The sequence below is a fragment of the Melopsittacus undulatus genome, unplaced genomic scaffold (genome assembly GCF_012275295.1).
Source record: "Melopsittacus undulatus isolate bMelUnd1 unplaced genomic scaffold, bMelUnd1.mat.Z mat_scaffold_149_arrow_ctg1, whole genome shotgun sequence".
NCBI classification, from domain to species: domain Eukaryota; kingdom Metazoa; phylum Chordata; class Aves; order Psittaciformes; family Psittaculidae; genus Melopsittacus; species Melopsittacus undulatus.
The window spans coordinates 26,441-44,266 of record NW_022994113.1 but is presented as its reverse complement, the minus strand read 5'-3'; the positions used below and the strand labels follow the sequence as shown (position 1 = coordinate 44,266).

At 66.9% G+C, this 17,826-nt stretch overlaps 1 protein-coding gene and 2 pseudogenes across 1 annotated transcript; all 3 read left to right on the top strand.

The window, feature by feature from the left end:
- The first annotated feature begins 344 nt into the window (after positions 1–344).
- LOC117438336 (tyrosine-protein kinase Fes/Fps-like) lies at positions 345–6,384 on the top strand (annotated as a pseudogene).
- Positions 6,385–7,044: 660 nt separating this feature from the next.
- Positions 7,045–15,226, top strand: LOC106023303 (alpha-mannosidase 2x-like; annotated as a pseudogene).
- Positions 15,227–16,514: 1,288 nt separating this feature from the next.
- On the top strand, positions 16,515–17,757 carry LOC117438333 (protein shisa-like-1a). The gene is made up of 3 exons (XM_034073882.1): positions 16,515–16,659; positions 17,109–17,322; positions 17,553–17,757. Exons 1-3 carry the CDS (start codon positions 16,515–16,517, stop codon positions 17,755–17,757), a joined length of 564 nt encoding a protein of 187 aa, XP_033929773.1.
- The last annotated feature ends 69 nt before the right edge of the window (positions 17,758–17,826 follow it).

Genomic DNA, 17,826 nt, shown 5'->3' with positions numbered 1-17,826 from the left:
CCCCAGGAGGACGCCCGATCCAGCCCCACAGCAGGGACCTCGCAGCACAGGCAGGTTGGAGGGGCCATGCCCCACTGGGGGGCTGGCAGGGACAGGGACCCCTCTGTGGGGCTGGGGAGGGTTCTCAGTGCTGGTCCTCTATGGTGCTGAGTGCTGCACCAGGGGACATCCTGCCCTGCACAGACATGTGCCCAGCACCTTCCTGCTCCTCCCTGTGCCCTTGCCATGGGGCAGGACACCCTGGGACCACAGCTGGGACCAGTTTAGCTCCCAACAGCCATGTTGGAGTCCTGGGTGCTGGGACACCTCCAAGCTCAGCACCTTCCTCCAGGGCTTGACACCCCCTCCTGCGGCTCCCCAGGAGCTCAGGGTGGCTGTGCCAGTGGCAGGAGGGGCTGGAGCTGCTGGAGCACATGGGGCTGGTGTCTGCCGGGTGGGGGTCACAGCTGCACTGCCCTGGGACCAGCCCCATGCATGGCAGAGGTGACGCTGCTGCCTTCGACCCCAAACTTCCTCCTCCCTGGCACCATCCCCATGGGCCCCAACTTCCCCTGTGCTCGGGTGCACTCGGCACCCTCCTGCCCTCCCCCTGCTTTGAATGGGGCAGGGAGAGCTCTGCTCCCGCAGGCCCCGTGTCCCATGGCAGGGGATGAGGGGTGTGCGGGATGCAGAGGGTCTGCCGGACACCGGTCACGGCTGTGGGCAGCAGCCCGAGGCTCAGCTCTCCGGCTGCTCTGCAGCCTCCTCACCCCGGCCGGCGGTGCCATGGGCTTCGGGCCGGAGCTGTGGGGCCCGCAGGGGCACAGCGCGCTGCTGCGCCTGCAGGACAGTGAGCTGCGCCTCCTGGAGCTCATGAAGAAGTGGATGTCGCAGCGAGCCAAGAGCGACCGGGAGTACGCAGGGATGCTGCACCACATGTTCTCCCAGCTGGAGAAGCAGGAGAGCTCGGGGCAGCTCCGCTCCGGTGACCACAGCAGCCAGACTGCAGAGGTAGGGATGAGTGCTGCGGTGCCGGACGCTGGCTCTGCCCACGTCGGGCCTGACGCCCTGTCCCCTGCAGTCCTGGTGGGTGCTGGCGAGCCGGACCGAGGCGCTGAGCCAGATCCTGCGCCAGCACGCGGAGGAGCTGGTGGCAGGGGCCGCTGGCCAAGCTGAGCCTGCTCATCCGCGACAAGCAGCAGCTCCGCAGGACCTTCAGCGAGCGGTGGCAGCAGCTCAGCCACGAGTACACCCGGGTGCGTGTCCCGGTGGGGGGCAGCGGGGCCCTCAGCCCTGCCCCACTGACGGCATCGCCCTCCCCAGACCACGCAGCAGGAGATGGAGAAGCTGAAGGCTCAGTACCGCAGCCTGGCAAGGGACAGTGCCCAGGCCAAGCGCAAGTACCAGGAGGCCAGCAAAGGTGCCCGGTCCCTGCCTGCCCCATCCCGACAAGGCTGTGGGCTGGGATCATCCCTGTGTGACTGCCCCAGCCCTGGCCCTGCCTCCCTGGGACCCCCTCCCAGCCCCCCCACTGTGACCCTCACTGGCTGCAGTGGATGCGCTGCAGCTCTGGCACCGGTGGTGCACCACGGCAGGGGTTTCCATGGCTTCTCCTCCCAGACAAGGAGCGGGACAAGGCAAAGGAGAAGTACGTGCGCAGCCTCTGGAAGCTCTATGCCCTGCACAACCAGTACGTGCTGGCTGTGCGGGCAGCTGCACTCCACCAGCACCACCACTACCAGCGGGCAATGCCCACCCTCCACCAGTCCCTCTACAGCCTGCAGCAGGAGATGGTCCTCATCCTGTAAGAGCTCTGCCTGCCCCACTGCTTGCCTTGCACCCCGTTACCCAACCCTGGGCAGCCCCCATAATCCCTGAGCAACAGCGGGATGTGGGGACCGGGTGACAGCGCTGTCATTGGGGTGGAGGCACCCGGCAGCCCCCAGCACCCATGTTCCACCAGGAAGGAGATCCTCAGGGAGTACCACAGCATCAGCAGCCTGGTGCAGGAGGATGTGCTGGCTGTGCACCAGGAAATCGCCGGTGCCATCCAGGCCATCAACCCTGCCACCGAGTACAGCAGCTTCATCCAGAGCCACAGGTACAGCCGGTGCTGCTGCAGCCCCTGCCAGCCGTGGGCACTGGTGCTGGGCACAGGGCAGGGGGGCAGCAGAGCCTCGCTGGCTGCCTGCAGGTACAGCTCCGAGGTGCCACCGGAGGTGTCGTTCGATGAGAGCCTGCTGGAGGAGACCGAGGGCCTGGTGCCGGCTGAGCTGCAGCTGAATGAGCTGACCATGGAGAGCGTCCAGCACTGGTGAGCGGGGCTGGGCTGGGGCAGGGGCACTGCCACCCGCACCGCAGCTCAGAGCCGCTGGCACCCGGGTCCCTGCAGCCTGAGCTCGGTGCAGGAGGAGCTGGCGGCTGCCACCGAGGCCGTGAGCAGCAGGGAGCGGCGGGTGCAGGAGCTGCAGGCGGAGCTCCGGGCTGAGGAGCGGGGCCGGAGCCCGGCGGAGAGGTGAGATGGGGTCGGGGGGGGGCAAGGGCTGCGGCAGGGTCTGACCTCCCTCCTGTCCCCAGGGTGCACCTGCTGGGCAAGCGTCAGGGGCTGCAGGAGCTGCAGCAGCAGCTCGAGGGCTGCCTCTGCACTCAGGCCAAGCTGCGGGCGCAGAGGGACCTGCTGGCCACCAAACTGGAGGAGCTGGGGGCTGGGGAGCCGCTGCCCGCACTGCTGCTGCAGGACGAGCCGCACCTGGGCTGCTCCGTGGTGAGTCCTGCCCCGCTGGCCATGGATGGGGCTCACTGGGCTTGGGTCACCACAGCCATGCAGAGCTCACCGCTCGTGTCCTGCAGGAGCAGGAGCGCGGTGGGAGCACTGCACTGGAGACCCTCAAGAGCCACATCTCGGGCATCTTCAGCCCCAAGTACTCGGTGAGTCCCTGGGCACCTCCATCCTGTCCCCAGCTCCCTGAACCTCCTGCCCCTGTTCTCTCCACAGCCCCCTCCCTTCCATGCCCCCCACACCCGCTGTGCCCTGCCCTGGACACTGCTTCAGGCACCGCTGCTGGTCCATTGCACGGCCGGGCTCACCCTGTCTCCATCCTCCACCAGCTGCCGCCCCCCGTGCCCCTGATCCCAGAGCTGCAGAAGCCGCTGTGCCAGCAGGTCTGGTACCATGGGGCCATCCTGCGCTCCGAGGTGCAGGAGCTGCTGAGCCGCACTGGGGATTTCCTGGTGCGGGAGAGCCAGGGCAAGCAGGAGTCCGTGCTCAGCGTGCTGTGGGACGGGCAGGTCCGGCACTTCATCATCCAGGCTGTTGATGTGAGTGACTGCAGGTGGGGGGCTGCGGCTGGGGCAGCCCCAGGCAGGCAGAGGGGGTGCCCCTGGTGCACGGGACACGCGTGCAGAGGATGAGTTGTGCTTGTCCTTGTGGGGCCTGAGCCCTGCAGTGTGTGTGTGAACTGCCACCTGTGTGTGCCCTGCCTGGTGTGCACACATCCTGTGCCACACGGCCATGTGCACCGCAGTCCCTGCACCCCAGCCCCTGTGAGCAGACCCATGTGTGCAGGCACAACGGGTCAGCCTTCCCCCCACAGAACATGTACCGGCTGGAGGGGGACGGGTTCCCCACCATCCCACTGCTCATTGACCACCTCCTGCAGAGCCAGCAGCCTGTCACCCGCAAGAGCGGGGTCGTCCTGGCCAGGGCCATCCCCAAGGTGACAGTGGGCAGTGGGCAGGGGGTGTGGGGTTGAGGCAGGGATGGGGACAGCTCACACCTCCAGTGCCCGCTCGCTGCAGGACAAATGGGTGCTCAGCCATGAGGATGTGCTGCTGGGGGAGTGCATTGGCCGGGTGAGTGAGGGTGCTGCAGTCCTGCCTGTGTGGGGTCTGCAGGACAGGGCTGTGCCTGTGTGGGGACAGGGGCTGCCTCTGGCCTGCAGGACAGGGCTGTGCCCTGTGGGGGGACAGGGGCTGCCTCTGGCCTGCAGGACAGGGCTGTGCCTGTGGGGGGACAGGGGCTGCCTCTGGCCTGCAGGACAGGGCTGTGCCTGTGGGGGGGACAGGGGCTGCCTCTGGCCTGCAGGACAGGGCTGTGCCTGTGGGGGGACAGGGGCTGCCTCTGGCCTGCAGGACAGGGCTGTCCCTGTGGGGGGACAGGGGCTGCCTCTGGCCTGCAGGACAGGGCTGTGCCTGTGGGGGGACAGGGGCTGCCTCTGGCCGCTGGCAAGCGGAGCTGCTGCCCCTGTGTCCTCAGGGGAACTTCGGGGAAGTGTTCAGCGGTCGCCTGCTCACCGACAACACCCCCGTGGCCGTGAAGTCCTGCAGGGAAACCCTCCCAGCCGAGCTCAAGGCCAAGTTCCTGCAGGAAGCAAGGTCTGTGCTGCCATCGTGCTGCTCCCAACCCGTCTGTGTGTCCATCCCTGGGAGCTGCGGCTGTTCACACCATGATGGCACTGCAGCACCTGTGTGCCCAGGCAGCTGCCCCCCCCCAAGCTGTGCTTCCCTGACCCTGCAGGATCCTCAAGCAGTACAACCACCCAAACATCGTCCGGCTCATTGGGGTCTGCACCCAGAGGCAGCCCATTTACATTGTGATGGAGCTGGTGCAGGGTGAGCAGCCCCAGTCCGCAGCTGCCATGCTGCTGGGGCAGCCGGAGCTCAGGTGTGCCAGGGCAGCCGGAGCTCATGTGTGCCAGGGCAGCCGGAGCTCAGGTGTGCCAGGGCAGCCGGAGCTCCTGTGTGCCAGGGCAGCCAGAGCTCGGGTGTGCCAGGGCAGCCGGAGCTCAGGTGTGCCAGGGCAGCCGGAGCTCCTGTGTGCCAGGGCAGCCAGAGCTCGGGTGTGCCAGGGCAGCCGGAGCTCAGGTGTGCCAGGGCAGCCGGAGCTCAGGTGTGCCAGGGCAGCTGGAGCTCAGGTGTGCCAGGGCAGCCAGAGCTCGGGTGTGCCAGGGCAGCCAGAGCTCAGGTGTGCCAGGGCAGCCAGAGCTCAGGTGTGCCAGGGCAGCCAGAGCTCAGGTGTGCCAGGGCAGCCAGAGCTCGGGTGTGCCAGGGCAGCCAGAGCTCAGGTGTGCCAGGGCAGCCAGAGCTCAGGTGTGCCAGGGCAGCCAGAGCTCAGGTGTGCCAGGGCAGCCAGAGCTCGGGTGTGCCAGGGCAGCCAGAGCTCAGGTGTGCCAGGGCAGCCACACCAGCTCCATGTCCCGGCTGCAGGGGGGGACTTCCTGAGCTTCCTGCGCAGTGAGGGGCCCCGGCTGCGGGTGAAGGAGCTGATCAGGATGACAGAGAACGCAGCTGCCGGCATGGAGTACCTGGAGAGCAAGCACTGCATCCACAGGTGGGCTCGGGCGCGCACCAGGAGCCATTGCTGCTCCCATCCTGTGTCTGGGGCCCATGGTGCACGGTGGGTGCAGAGCTGATGGCTCTGGGCTGTGCCAGGGACCTGGCTGCTCGGAACTGCCTGGTGACAGAGAAGAACACCCTGAAGATCAGTGACTTTGGGATGTCCCGGGAGGAGGACGATGGCATCTACTCCTCCACAGGGGGGATGAAGCAGATCCCGGTCAAGTGGACTGCTCCTGAAGCACTCAATTATGGTATGGGATGGAGCCGGCCATGGCCTGGCAGCCCCACGGCACACCTGGGAGCTGGAAGTGCTGGGCATGCTGTCCTGCTCCCACATGGCCGGTCCTGGGGGGGAAGAGCTGGGCACCCCAGTGCTCATAGCACAGGCACAGCCATGGGTGTCCCCAGCCACCAGCATCCATCCTGCCTCATGTCCCCAGGAAGATACAGCTCAGAGAGTGATGTCTGGAGCTTCGGGATCCTGCTGTGGGAAGCCTTCAGCCTCGGTGCTGTTCCCTACAGCAACCTCAGTAACCAGCAGACACGTGAGGCTGTGGAGCAGGGTAAGGGCCGTGCCACGGTCCGGCTCTCAAGAGGCAGTGAGGGGCCATGTGCTCAGCATCAGTGCATGTGCTGTGGGGCTTTGCCTATGGGGCTGTGCGTATGGGGCTGTGCCTATGGGGCTGTGCCTATGGGGCCGGTGGCTGCTGCTTCCTCATGGCTGCCCCGCAGGTGTGCGGTTGGAGCCGCCCCCCCAGTGCCCCGAGGACGTGTACCGCCTGATGCAGCGCTGCTGGGAGTACGACCCCCGCCAGCGGCCCAGCTTCAGCACCATCCACCAGGACCTCAGCACCATCCGCAAGCGGCACCGGTGATGGGGATAACCGGAACCACAGCTCCGTGTGCCCGGATCCATCCTCCGGCAGCGGCCGCCTCTGCCTGGGAAGTGGGTGCTGCGCCCGGACACTGCTGTGACCCTTCCCCGTGCTCCCAGCTCCGGTCCCGGGACACGGCACCCACAGCTCCCGGGACACGGCACCCACAGGGCTCCATGCGCTGCAATAAACAAACGGGCTCTGCAGCACCGCGTCCGGGGGGCTACGGGGGGCACGGACAGTGGGAGCCAGGGAGGACAAGCAGCCTCGGTATAGCCGGGACAGGGCACACGCGGATGGGAGCATCGGCAGCCGGCCGCGGGGCTGCGGGGTGATGAGCGGGTGCATCCCGGTGCTATGGGGTGATGACCGGGTGCATCCTCGGTGCTATGGGGTGATGACCGGGTGCCCCCCGGTGCTATGGGGTGATGACCGGGTGCATCCCGGTGCTATGGGGTGATGAGCGGGTGCATCCCGGTGCTATGGGGTGATGACCGGGTGCCCCCCGGTGCTATGGGGTGATGAGCGGGTGCATCCCGGTGCTATGGGGCGATGACCGGGTGCCCCCCGGTGCTATGGGGTGATGAGCGGGTGCATCCCGGGCGGTGCCGGTCCCGCACCGGTCGGTGCTCGGCCGCACGGCGCAGGCAGCGCTGCCCCAGGGCCCCTCCCGCTGCGCTGCCGGCGGAGCCGCCCCCTCGAGGCCGGGGCCGGTCCCGGAAGGGCGGAGCGGCGGGAGGGGCTTGGCCCATCCGGCCGCAGCCGCTCCCGGTGATGTGAGCTGCGGGTTCGGGCCGCGGAGCCTCCCAGGTAAGAGCGGAGCGGCCGCGGCCCCCGCACCGGCCCCGCTGCGGCCTCCTCGGCCCGTGGCTGCCGCAGCCCCCGGGGCTGCCCTGCCCGGCTCGGGTCCGCTCGGCTCGGCCGCGCCGGGGCCTGCGCCGGCCCCGTCCTTGGGCCCGGGCTGTAGGTACCCGGTCCCGGATCAGACGTGGGGCTGGGGGGGCAGGAGGAAGGTGTCTGCGGGGTGAGGTTGTGCAGGGCACGGGCACCGGCGCCACGGGCAGGGCTCAGCCGGGGCCGCTGAGCAGCGTCCGGAGCCGGGTCCGTCCCGTCCCGTGTGCGCCGCTGCAGGCGCGGCCCTCGGGATGAAGCTGAAGAAGCAGGTGACGGTGTGCGGAGCTGCCATCTTCTGCGTGGCCGTCTTCTCCCTGTACCTGATGCTGGACCGGGTGCAGCACGACCCCGCGCGGCACCAGAGCGGGGGCAACTTCCCCAGGGTGAGCAGTGGGGCCGGGGCTGTGGGGCAGCAGCACCCGAGGACCCCCGGGCTGGGGCTGTGGGGCTGGGGCTGTGGGGCAGCAGCACCCGATGACCCCCGGGCTGGGGCTGTGGGGCAGCAGCACCCGAGGACCCCCGGGCCGGGACTGTGGGGCAGCAGCACCCGAGGACCCCCGGGCTGGGGCTGTGGGGCAGCAGCGCCCCAAGGACCCCCGGTCCGGGGCTCGGTCCCTGCTCTGCCCGGGGGCACCGGAGGCTCTGACCGCGGCACCTGTGTCCCCAGAGCCAGATCTCGGTGCTGCAGAACCGCATCGAGCAGCTGGAGCAGCTGCTGGAGGAGAACCACGACATCATCAGCCACATCAAGGACTCGGTGCTGGAGCTGACGGCACATGCCGAGGGGCAGCCGGCACTGCCCACCACACACACAATGGCTCCTGGCTGCTGCCTCCCGAGAGTCGCCCAAGCTTCCTCTCCGTGTCCCCCCAGGACTGCCAGTTTGCGCTGGGGGGCAAGGGCCAGAGCCCGGACGTGCAGGTGTGGGCACAGCTCTGCTGGCACGAGGGTATCCACACCAGGGGGTCCTGGCCCTATGCAGGTGGGTGTCTCTCAATGCAGTGTCCACCCTGACCTCTCTCTCCTGGCAGATGCTGGCCGTGTATTCCCTGCTGCCCTTTGACAACCAGGATGGAGGTGTATGGAAGCAGGGCTTTGACATCACCTACGAGCCCAACGAGTGGGATGCTGAGCCCCTGCAGGTGTTTGTGGTGCCACACTCCCACAACGACCCTGGTGAGCAGCAGGCGTGGGTGGGAAGGGATGGGGAAGCTCCAGTGCTGGCCTGCAGTGCTGGTGGGGCAGGGCTGGCCCCACGCAGTGACCCCCAGGCTGTGTTGGCAGGCTGGATCAAGACCTTCGACAAATACTACTATGACCAGACGCAGCACATCCTCAACAGCATGGTGCTGAAGCTGCAGGAGGACCCGCGCCGCCGCTTCATCTGGTCCGAGATCTCCTTCTTTGCCAAGTGGTGGGACAACATCAGTGCCCAGAAGCGGGCTGTGGTGCGCAGGTAGGGCTGCTGTGACCCTGAGCATGCCAGTGCTGCTGCAGAACCTGAGCAGTGCCTGGCAGGGCCCAGGGTACCCTCGGTGCCATGGGAGACCTGGAGAGCAGGGTTGTGCAGTGGGAGAGAGCCGCTTGGCAGCCTGTTCCAGGAGGGCTGGGGATGGAGGACAGAGGGGACAATGGAGGATGTTGGTCTGTGTGGAGATGAGCTCTGGTCCCCAAGGAGCCCCTGGGAGCCCCCAGGCTCACTGCAGGGCCCTGCCTGGAGCTGATTGTGTGTCCCCCTTGCAGGCTGGTTGGCAACGGGCAGCTGGAGATGGTGACGGGTGGCTGGGTGATGACTGATGAGGCCAATTCCCACTACTTTGCCATGATCGATCAGCTGATCGAGGGGCACCAGTGGCTGGAGAAGAACATTGGTGAGAGCAGGGTGGGATGCTGGGCTGGAGGGGCAGAGGGCAGAGTGTGGGGCTGAAGGGTCTCTGTGCCCCCAGGTGTGACGCCACGGTCGGGCTGGGCCGTTGACCCCTTTGGGTACAGCTCCACCATGCCCTACCTGCTGAAGCGCTCCAACCTGACGGGCATGCTCATCCAGCGCGTGCACTACTCCATCAAGAAGCACTTTGCGGCCACCCAGAACTTGGAGTTCATGTGGAGACAGACGTGGGGTGAGGGGCTGCTGTGGGGTGATGGTAGAGGGGGGGGTGGCAGCAGGCAACGGTTTCCAACTGTTTCCTGTGCGGGTGTGAGCTGAGCCCCAGGAGCTGATATCTCTGCTCTGCAGCAGTTTCACCCTGTGGGACAGCCCCAGGGTGACTCCCGGACTGCCCCATGCAGGCGGCTGTGCTTCTGGGCTCAGCAGTGAGCCTGTGTGCTGTGCCTGTACCACCCCAGCAGCTGGATCTGGGAAGGAAAGGGAGAGCTGTTGCTGTTTCTCATCTGTCCTTGGTCCCGCAGACACAGACTCCAGCACCGATATCTTCTGCCACATGATGCCCTTCTACAGCTACGATATACCCCACACGTGTGGGCCAGACCCCAAGATCTGTTGCCAGTTTGACTTCAAGCGCTTGCCAGGCGGCCGGATCAACTGCCCATGGAAGGTGCCTCCTCGCGCCATCACCGATGCCAACGTGGCAGAGCGGTGAGTGCTGCAGGGCAAGGGAGGTGGCTCTGAGCCCTGAGCCAGCGTCACAGCCTGGTCCCCACGGCAGAGCCCAGCTGCTGCTGGACCAGTACCGCAAGAAGTCCAAGCTGTACCGCAGCAAGGTGCTGCTGGTGCCCCTGGGGGATGACTTCCGCTACGACAAGCCGCAGGAGTGGGATGCCCAGTTCCTCAACTACCAGCGCATCTTTGACTTCCTCAACTCGCAGCCCAACCTGCACGTCCAGGTCACAGTGCTGGGAGGGGTGGTGGGAGCCCCAGCTGCGGGAGCCCTGCTGGTTCCGTGGTGCTGAGGGCTGTGGGTGCTGTCCTGCAGGCACAGTTTGGGACCCTCTCCGACTACTTCGATGCCCTGTACAAGAGGGTGGGCATCGTGCCGGGGATGAAGCCGCCCGGGTTCCCGGTGCTGAGTGGGGATTTCTTCTCCTATGCGGACCGGGAGGATCACTACTGGACAGGCTACTTCACCTCCCGGCCATTCTACAAGAGCCTGGACCGGGTGCTGGAGACCCTTCTCCGGTGAGGGGGAGCAGGCAGGGCTGCAGGGGGAGCAGGGGGTGGGTGCAGGGTATGGTGAGGGTTGGCCAGGCAGCACTGGGAGCCCCTGGTCTGTGCTAGAGCCACCAACGTGCTGGGGGTGGCTCAGGTGTGGTTGAGGGAGGGCCAGCCCTTCCTCCAGCCCCAGGGCAGTGTGTGCCAGCCTGGCTTGAGCTCCCTGGGGCCAGGGCAGGGACACGCAGCCTCTGTCCCTCTGCAGGGGTGCAGAGATCCTGTTCAGCCTGGCGCTTGCCCATGCCCGCCGCGCTGGTGCTGATGGCACATACCCGCTCTCTGACTACACACTGCTGAGCAATGCCCGCCGCAACCTGGGCCTCTTCCAGCACCACGATGCCATCGCTGGGACCGCCAAGGAGGTTGTGGCCGTTGACTACGGAGTCAGGTGCGTGAGGGACACTGGGTGCAGCCGGAGGGGCCTGTCTCAGGTGGGGTTGGTGTGCATGGGGCTGGAGCAGGGCTGGGTGTGGGGTATGAACCCATCTCCTGCTGGAGGTGGAGGATGTGAAAGAAACCTGGAGAGGGGCTTGGGACAAGGGATGTAGGGACAGGCCAAGGGGAATGGCTTGAACCTGCCCAAGAGAGGGGAGACTGAGCTGAGCTCTTAGGCAGAAGCTGTTCCCTGTGAGGGTGCTGAGGTGCTGGCACAGGGTGCCCAGAGAAGCTGTGGCTGCCCCATCCCTGGCAGTGCTCAAGGCCAGGTTGGACACAGGGGCTTGGAGCAGCTGCTCCAGTGGAAGGGGTTGGAGCTGGATCAGCTTCAAGGTTCCTTCCAACCCAAACCAGTGCATGTCTGTGTTGGTGGATGCTGGGAGGTGGGAGGACAGTCTGTGTCTCACTGCCTGTGCCCCAGGCTGCTCCAGTCCCTCACGAATCTCAAGCGCGTCATCATCAATGCTGCACATTACCTGGTGCTGGGGGACAAGGACACCTACCACCATGACCCTGCTGCTCCCTTCCTCAGCACGGTGAGCAGCCCCTGCCCCATGGCTCCTGTGCCAGCTCATGGCACCATGCTGTGGCAGTGTCCCTGTGCCTCTGGAAGCACAGCCCTGCCTGCTCACCCAGTGGGGACCTGGGGAAGGGTGAGTGCACCCCAGCTCTGACCGCCCCTCTCCCCAGGATGAGACGCGCCCCAGCCAGGACTCCCTACCCGAGAGAACTGTGGTCAAAGTGGACGTCTCACCCCGGTAGGCTCCGTGCCCTGCTCTGTGCGAGGCACTGAATGGGTGCCTGGACTGCTGTGGGGCAGCTGTGCTGCTGTGGGGCACCTGGGGTGGTGTGGGGCAGCTGTGCTGCTGTGGGGCAGCTGGGCTGCTGTGGGGCAGCTGGGCTGCTGTGGGGCAGCTGTGCTGCTGTGGGGCTGGGGTGCCCATCCCCCTGTGCCTCCCCACAGGTTCCTGGTGGTGTTCAACCCGCTGGAGCAGGAGCGCCTGAGCGTGGTGCAGGTGCTGGTGAACTCCCCACACGTGCGGGTGCTCTCCGAGGAGGGGCAGCCGCTGCCTGCCCAGCTCAGCGCACACTGGGGCTCTGACACGGAGACAGTGCCTGACGTCTACCAGGTACGGGGTGCCCCAGAGCCCTGCTCACCCCCCACCCTCATCCTGCACAGCCCGTGGGTGCCAGCCCTGTCCTGCACAGTGACCCCATCCCACAGTGACCCCATCCCACAGTGACCCCATCCCACAGTGACCCCATACCAGTGACCCCATATTACAGTGACCCCATACCAGTGACCCCATACCTCTGAGGCACCACGTGTCCCTGCACCACAGCATGAGCTCTGCTGCTCACGAGCCCTCACCCCCCTCATGCCAATCCCCTCAGCAGAGGCTCCATGAGTGCCAGGCCAGGTCTGTGCCCAGCCCCCGGCAGTGTGTCCCTGCCATGGCTCCGGCTCACGGCCCCACACCACCGCAGGTGTCTGTCCTGGCGCGCCTGCCTGCACTGGGGCTGCGGGTGCTGCAGCTGCACAAGTCCTCGGAGGGCCGCGCGGCACCACAGTCCTCCGTGCGCCTGTACCTGCCCGGCCTCAACCTGCCCATGCGCAGGCAGGAGCCTGTGCCCGTGCACGGTGCTGCCGGCCGGCACCGAGGACATCTGCCTGGAGAACCAGCACCTGCGGGCATGCTTCTCGGGGCGCTCGGGGCTGCTGCAGGTGAGTGTGGGGCTCTGTGGGGCTCGGGGCTGCTGCAGGTGAGTGTGGGGCTCTGTGGGGCCTGGGGCTGTTGCAGGTGAGTGTGGGGCAATGCGGGGTCAGGGGCTCGGGGCTGTTGCAGGTGAGTGTGGGGCAATGTGGGGTCAGGGGCTGCTGCAGGTGAGTGCAGGGCTCTGTGGGGCCAGGGGCTGCTGCAGGTGAGTGTGGGGCTCTGTGGGGCCAGGGGCCCAGCACTGCCCATGCCACAGTGCTCACCCTGTGCTGGCTCCCACCCCGCAGAGCATCCGCCGAGCTGGGGACGAGCGGGAGCACAGGGTGAGCAGTGAGTTCCTCATCTATGGCACCAGGGCCTCCAAGGACAAGAGCGGAGCCTATCTGTTCCTGCCTGATGGCGAGGCCAAGGTATGGAGGCCACCTCTGAGCCGCTTGCAGCCACATGAGGGTCCTGCAGGCAGCAGCCTCAGCTCAGCTCTCTCTCCCCAGCCCTATGCCCCCAGTGAGCTCCCAGTGGTGCGGGTGACGGAGGGACCCCTCTTCTCTGAGGTCACCAGCTACTACCAGCACGTCCAGACTGTGGTGCGGCTCTACAACGTGCCAGGTGAGACAATGTGAGGCTGTGTGAGGAGCTTCCCGGTCCAGGGGTGCTGGGCAGTGCTGCCCGTGGGGCTCAGCCCCTCATTGCCTGTCCCCAGGGGTGGAGGGGCTGTCCCTGGATGTATCGTGTCTGGTGGACATCCGTGACCAGATCAACACGGAGCTGGCCCTGCGCTTCAGCACTGACATCAACAGCGAAGACACCTTCTTCACGGACCTCAATGGCTTCCAGGTATGGGGCAGCCCAGGAAGGGATGGCTGCTGCCTACATGGGGTCTGTGCCCTGGCACCGGCACGGCCAGAGCCACCTCCAGGCCCTGAGCTCTGCCCTGCGGCAGATCCAGCCCCGCAGGTACCGGCGGAAGCTGCCACTCCAGGGCAACTTCTACCCCATGCCCACCATGGCCTACATCCAGGACACACAGAGCCGGCTGACGCTGCACACAGCCCAGGCCCTGGGGGTCACCAGCCTCGGCAGCGGTGAGGGGCTGTGGGGCTGTGCCCTGGGGGCTGCGCTAGGCAAGGGGGCTGCAGGCTGGGCACAGGCTAAAGCCCAGGCTGGCACCTGACCCCTGCAGGCCAGCTCGAGGTCATCCTGGACCGGCGCCTCATGCAGGACGACAACCGGGGCCTGGGCCAAGGGCTGAAGGACAACAAGAGGACACGCAACCGGTTCCGCATCCTGCTGGAGCGCCGCACCACTGCCAGCCAGGTGCATGGGCTCGGGTGCAGGATGGGTGCTCTGGGATGGAGCAGGTCTCATCCCCTGCTGCTCCATGGCCCTCCCAGCCATCGTGCCTGCAGTGCATGGGGCCGGGAGGGAGCGGGGACATGGGGAGGGTGGGACCATGCAGAGGGGTCCCTGTGAAGCTGCAGTGCCCTCATAATCAGGGTGTTCTTGTCCCATCCCCTCACTGCTCCCCATGCATGTGCCACGTCACCCACTCAGAGCTCCAGCTTCCTTTCCACGCTGGCCTCCATGTTTAAAGCCTTGGGCTTCCCTGGCACCAGGACTGGCAGCCCAGAGGTAACGGTGGCCTGGCCCCACTGTGTGACCCTGTCTCGTGCAGTAGCTGATAGCACAACCCTGGCCAGGTCTGTGGCCTGGTCACTGCTGGGGAGGGTGTTTGTGCCCAGGTGGGAGCAGCTCTGGGTGCCCTGTGCCGGCCACTGCTGCCAGGGGCTGTGCCAGGGGCTGTGCCAGGGGCTGTGCCTGACCCCCCCTGGCTGGTGCTGAGCCCTGTGCTCTCCGGCAGGCACAGGATGAGCGCCCGATCAGCTTCCCCTCCCTGCTGAGCCACATCACGTCCATGCACCTGAATTCGGACGCGCTGGTCATGCCCGTGGCCCAGGAGGAGCCGAACCCACCAGCCCTGCGCTCCTTCGTGCCCCTTTCCACCACCCTCCCCTGCGACTTCCACATCCTTAACCTGCGGACGCTGCAGGCAGAGGTGAGCTGTGCCCCGGGGGGGGCTTGGACCTGCTGTCCCCAGCATCACACCTCACCCCTGGCTCCCAGCAGGATGAATCACTGCCCTCGGCAGAGGCAGCCCTGATCCTGCACCGCAAAGGCTTTGACTGCAGCCTGGAGGCCAAGAACCTGGGGTTTAACTGTACCACCAGCCAGGGCAAGGTAGGACCAGGCTGATGCCTCCACACTGCTGGGTCAGAGCCAGGCTGGGCTCCCAGTCTGGCCTCCTGCATCCTCTGCTTATGCTGGAGGGGGCCCAGGTCCCTCAGCACCAGTGTCTCACAAACAGTGGCTGCTCTGGCCCTTGCACAGGCACAGCTGGAGGATGTTGGGTCTGGAACCTTCCATGAGCCCTGCATCCCCCTGCAGTCCATGCTGTAAGGAAGGGCAGAGCCTGGGGTGGGTCACTGTGGTGCCCTGGTTGGGGGGGTCACGAACTGACAGCTGTCACACATGTGCATGGTGCTGCACTGCCGGGCACCACAACCCACGTCCTTCTCCCTCCTGTCTGTAGCTGGCGCTGGGCAGCCTGTTCCAGGGGCTGGAGCTGGGCTCCCTGCAGCCCACGTCACTGACGCTGATGTACCCCCTGGGCACGGCCTCCAACAGCACCAACATCCACATGGACCCCATGGAAATCGCCACCTTCCGCATCCGCCTTGGGTAGCGCCTCCCGGAGCAGGAGGGGAGCAGCGCGGCAGCACCGGCACGGCAGCACCGGCACGGCAGCACCGGCACGGCAGCACCGGCACGGGCAGCACCGGCATGGCAGCACCGGCACGGGCAGCACCGGCACGGGCAGCACCGGCACGGCAGCACCGGCATGGGCAGCACCAGCATGGGCAGCACCGGCGCGGCAGCACCAGCACAGCTCGCAGGCGCTGGGCCAGCAGCCCCATGCAGGCGGTGGGCCCTGGCCAGGAGGTGCTGGGCTGGCAGAGGCTGCTGCCCTCTCATCTGTTATCCCTGTGTTCCCATATGGGTGCCATATGTGCTGTGCTGTGGCTGGGCAGGGGCCACAGGCTCTGCGGCACCGGCAGGATGGACATGGCTGCCCTGCTGCCCCACACGGCTGCCACCCCCGGGTCCTGGGTCAGGGCCTGTCCGTGCCAGGCTCCCCTGGCTCCCGGGGCAGTGCGGTGAGCCCAGAGCTGCTGGCCAGGGCGGTGCTGTGGACTGGAGATGGAGCTGTCTGGAGCTGGGGGAAACATGAGGCTGTTTCCGAGGGCTCTGGTCTGTGTCTGGTTTGTGGGTCACTCGCTGGTTGCAGGGGAGATGGGCACAGTGTGTGTGGTGTGGGGAGATGCTCTGGTGCCCAAGGAGCCTGGCCACTGGTCTGCAGTGTCCCACAGGCTGCAGGAAGCCGTCACCAGGAGCATCCTCCTGGTTGCTGTGGGGACACAGGAGCTGCTGCACTCCTCGGTCCCCTCTGGGGCTCATTACTGCTGGGGGGAGCCCAGGGAGAGGCAGGCAGGGACATGGTGCTGGATAAGCTCTGCCTTGGTTTCCTGCAGAGCCTCCAGCACAGCCCACAAACCATAGCCCATGGGCACAGCCTGAGGATGGGCAGAGAGCACAGACCAGTGTGGATGGACCCCAAGAGCTCAGCCCCTCGCACCCTTGGCCAGCCAGGAAAGGGCAAGACCCGGGCCTGGTGCATGGCTTGTGCTGGGGAGCAGGGGCAGCACAGCCCTGCACTGGCACAGTGTGCTGCCGGGGCCGTGCCAGAGCCTGGTTAATGGCACGGCTGGCTGGGGGCCAGGCTGCGGCACAGGGCCCGCCGGGGCTGAGCTACCGAGGGGCTGCACCATAGCCCACCATGATCCAGCCTCACCCACAGCACCAGGATCCCCAGGCAGGCTGAGGGTCCCAGCAGCACCCATGGCCCCAGTGCCATGGGGAAGGTGCCTCCTGTCTGCTCTTGGCCCCTGAGAAGCTCATTAGCGATGCTCCCGCCTCCTGCCCCGGTCCCTGTGGAACGGGCATGGAGTGCAGGAGGCTTTAATGGCTCCAAGTGGCTCTTGATGGGCCGTGATGGAGGCAGGAGAGGAGGGGCTGTGGTTTCTGCCTTCCTCGGAGCCAGACCTGCAGCTGCTCAGGGTCAGCAGGAAGATGCCGGGTGGGCTCCTGCTCCGGCTGCTCCTCACCATGGCTCTGTGCCCCGGGCTCTGCAGGACAGGTACAGCCCTGCTCCCCAAACCGTCCTCCCCATCCCTGCTGGGGCCGTGGCCCTTGAGGGCTGCTCCTGCTGTTCCATGCTGGAGCCTGGCTCTGTGCTGGGGTGCGGTGATCTGCACTGGGGCGGTGGTGCTGGGGTTGGTCACTGCACAACTGCAGGGTGACAATCGTTGACCCCACGGTGTTGGGTGGTGGGGATGGGAGGGGATCAGCATGGGGAGGTCGGGGCTGCCCTGGGCCTTTCCCTGCCATCTGCCACCATCACCCCCTCACCCGTGTTTGCCCTTGCTGGAGTCAGGGCGAGCAGCAGAGGCCATGGCACACACAGGGCAGTGCTGGTGACACCGTGCTCAGCTGTGACCTGAACCCAGCTCTCATGGGGCCGGGGTGCTCCCAGCCCAGCCTTCGAAGGTCACCCCAACCCCTCAGGGCCCTGTCTCCTCACCGCAGGCTCGGTGCAGAACCTGCACCTCTGTGAGGGGTACATGGGCCCCGACGGCCGCTCCCACCCCGGCTTCTACTGCCCGCGGCTGACGGACCCTGCCGGCCACCGGTACTGCTGCCGCCCTGGCCCCCGCACGCTCAAGTCCTGCTGCTCCCAGGCAGCCCTGGAGGCTCTCACTGGGGTGAACCTGTCCAGCCTGGCCGGCCCCGGCCTCCTGCGGTGAGCAGGGATGTGTGGGGCAGGGCTGTGTGGGGCAGGGATGTGTGGGGCAGGGCTGTGTGGGGCAGGGCCGGGGGCAGTGTGGGCCCGGGGCTCCCCGTGCTGCTGGGACATGGGTCTGCCCGGCCAGCCTGGAACCCAGAGCAGGCCCCAGCCATGCCCTCCTGCCCCGGGTCCCGCTGTGCTGGGGGGGTCATGACTGCCCCATCCTGAGGTGCCCCCTCCTGCAGGAACCCACTGGCACTGCCCTTCGTGGGGCTCTATGGGCTCCTCATCCTCCTCCTCATGGCCATCGACCTCGTTCACTTCTACCGCACCCGGAGCTGCCGCCTCCTGCCCCTCGGCTCCCGCCTGCCCCGCGGCCTCCCGGGGGGGCACCGGCTGCTCTCCCGCTCCCCCCAGCCCCGCGGCAATGGGGTCCCCGGGCGGGGCTGATGAGGGGGTGGGAGGGGTTGTGGGGGGGGGGTCCATGGGTGGGGGGGTGCGGGACGTACACACACACAC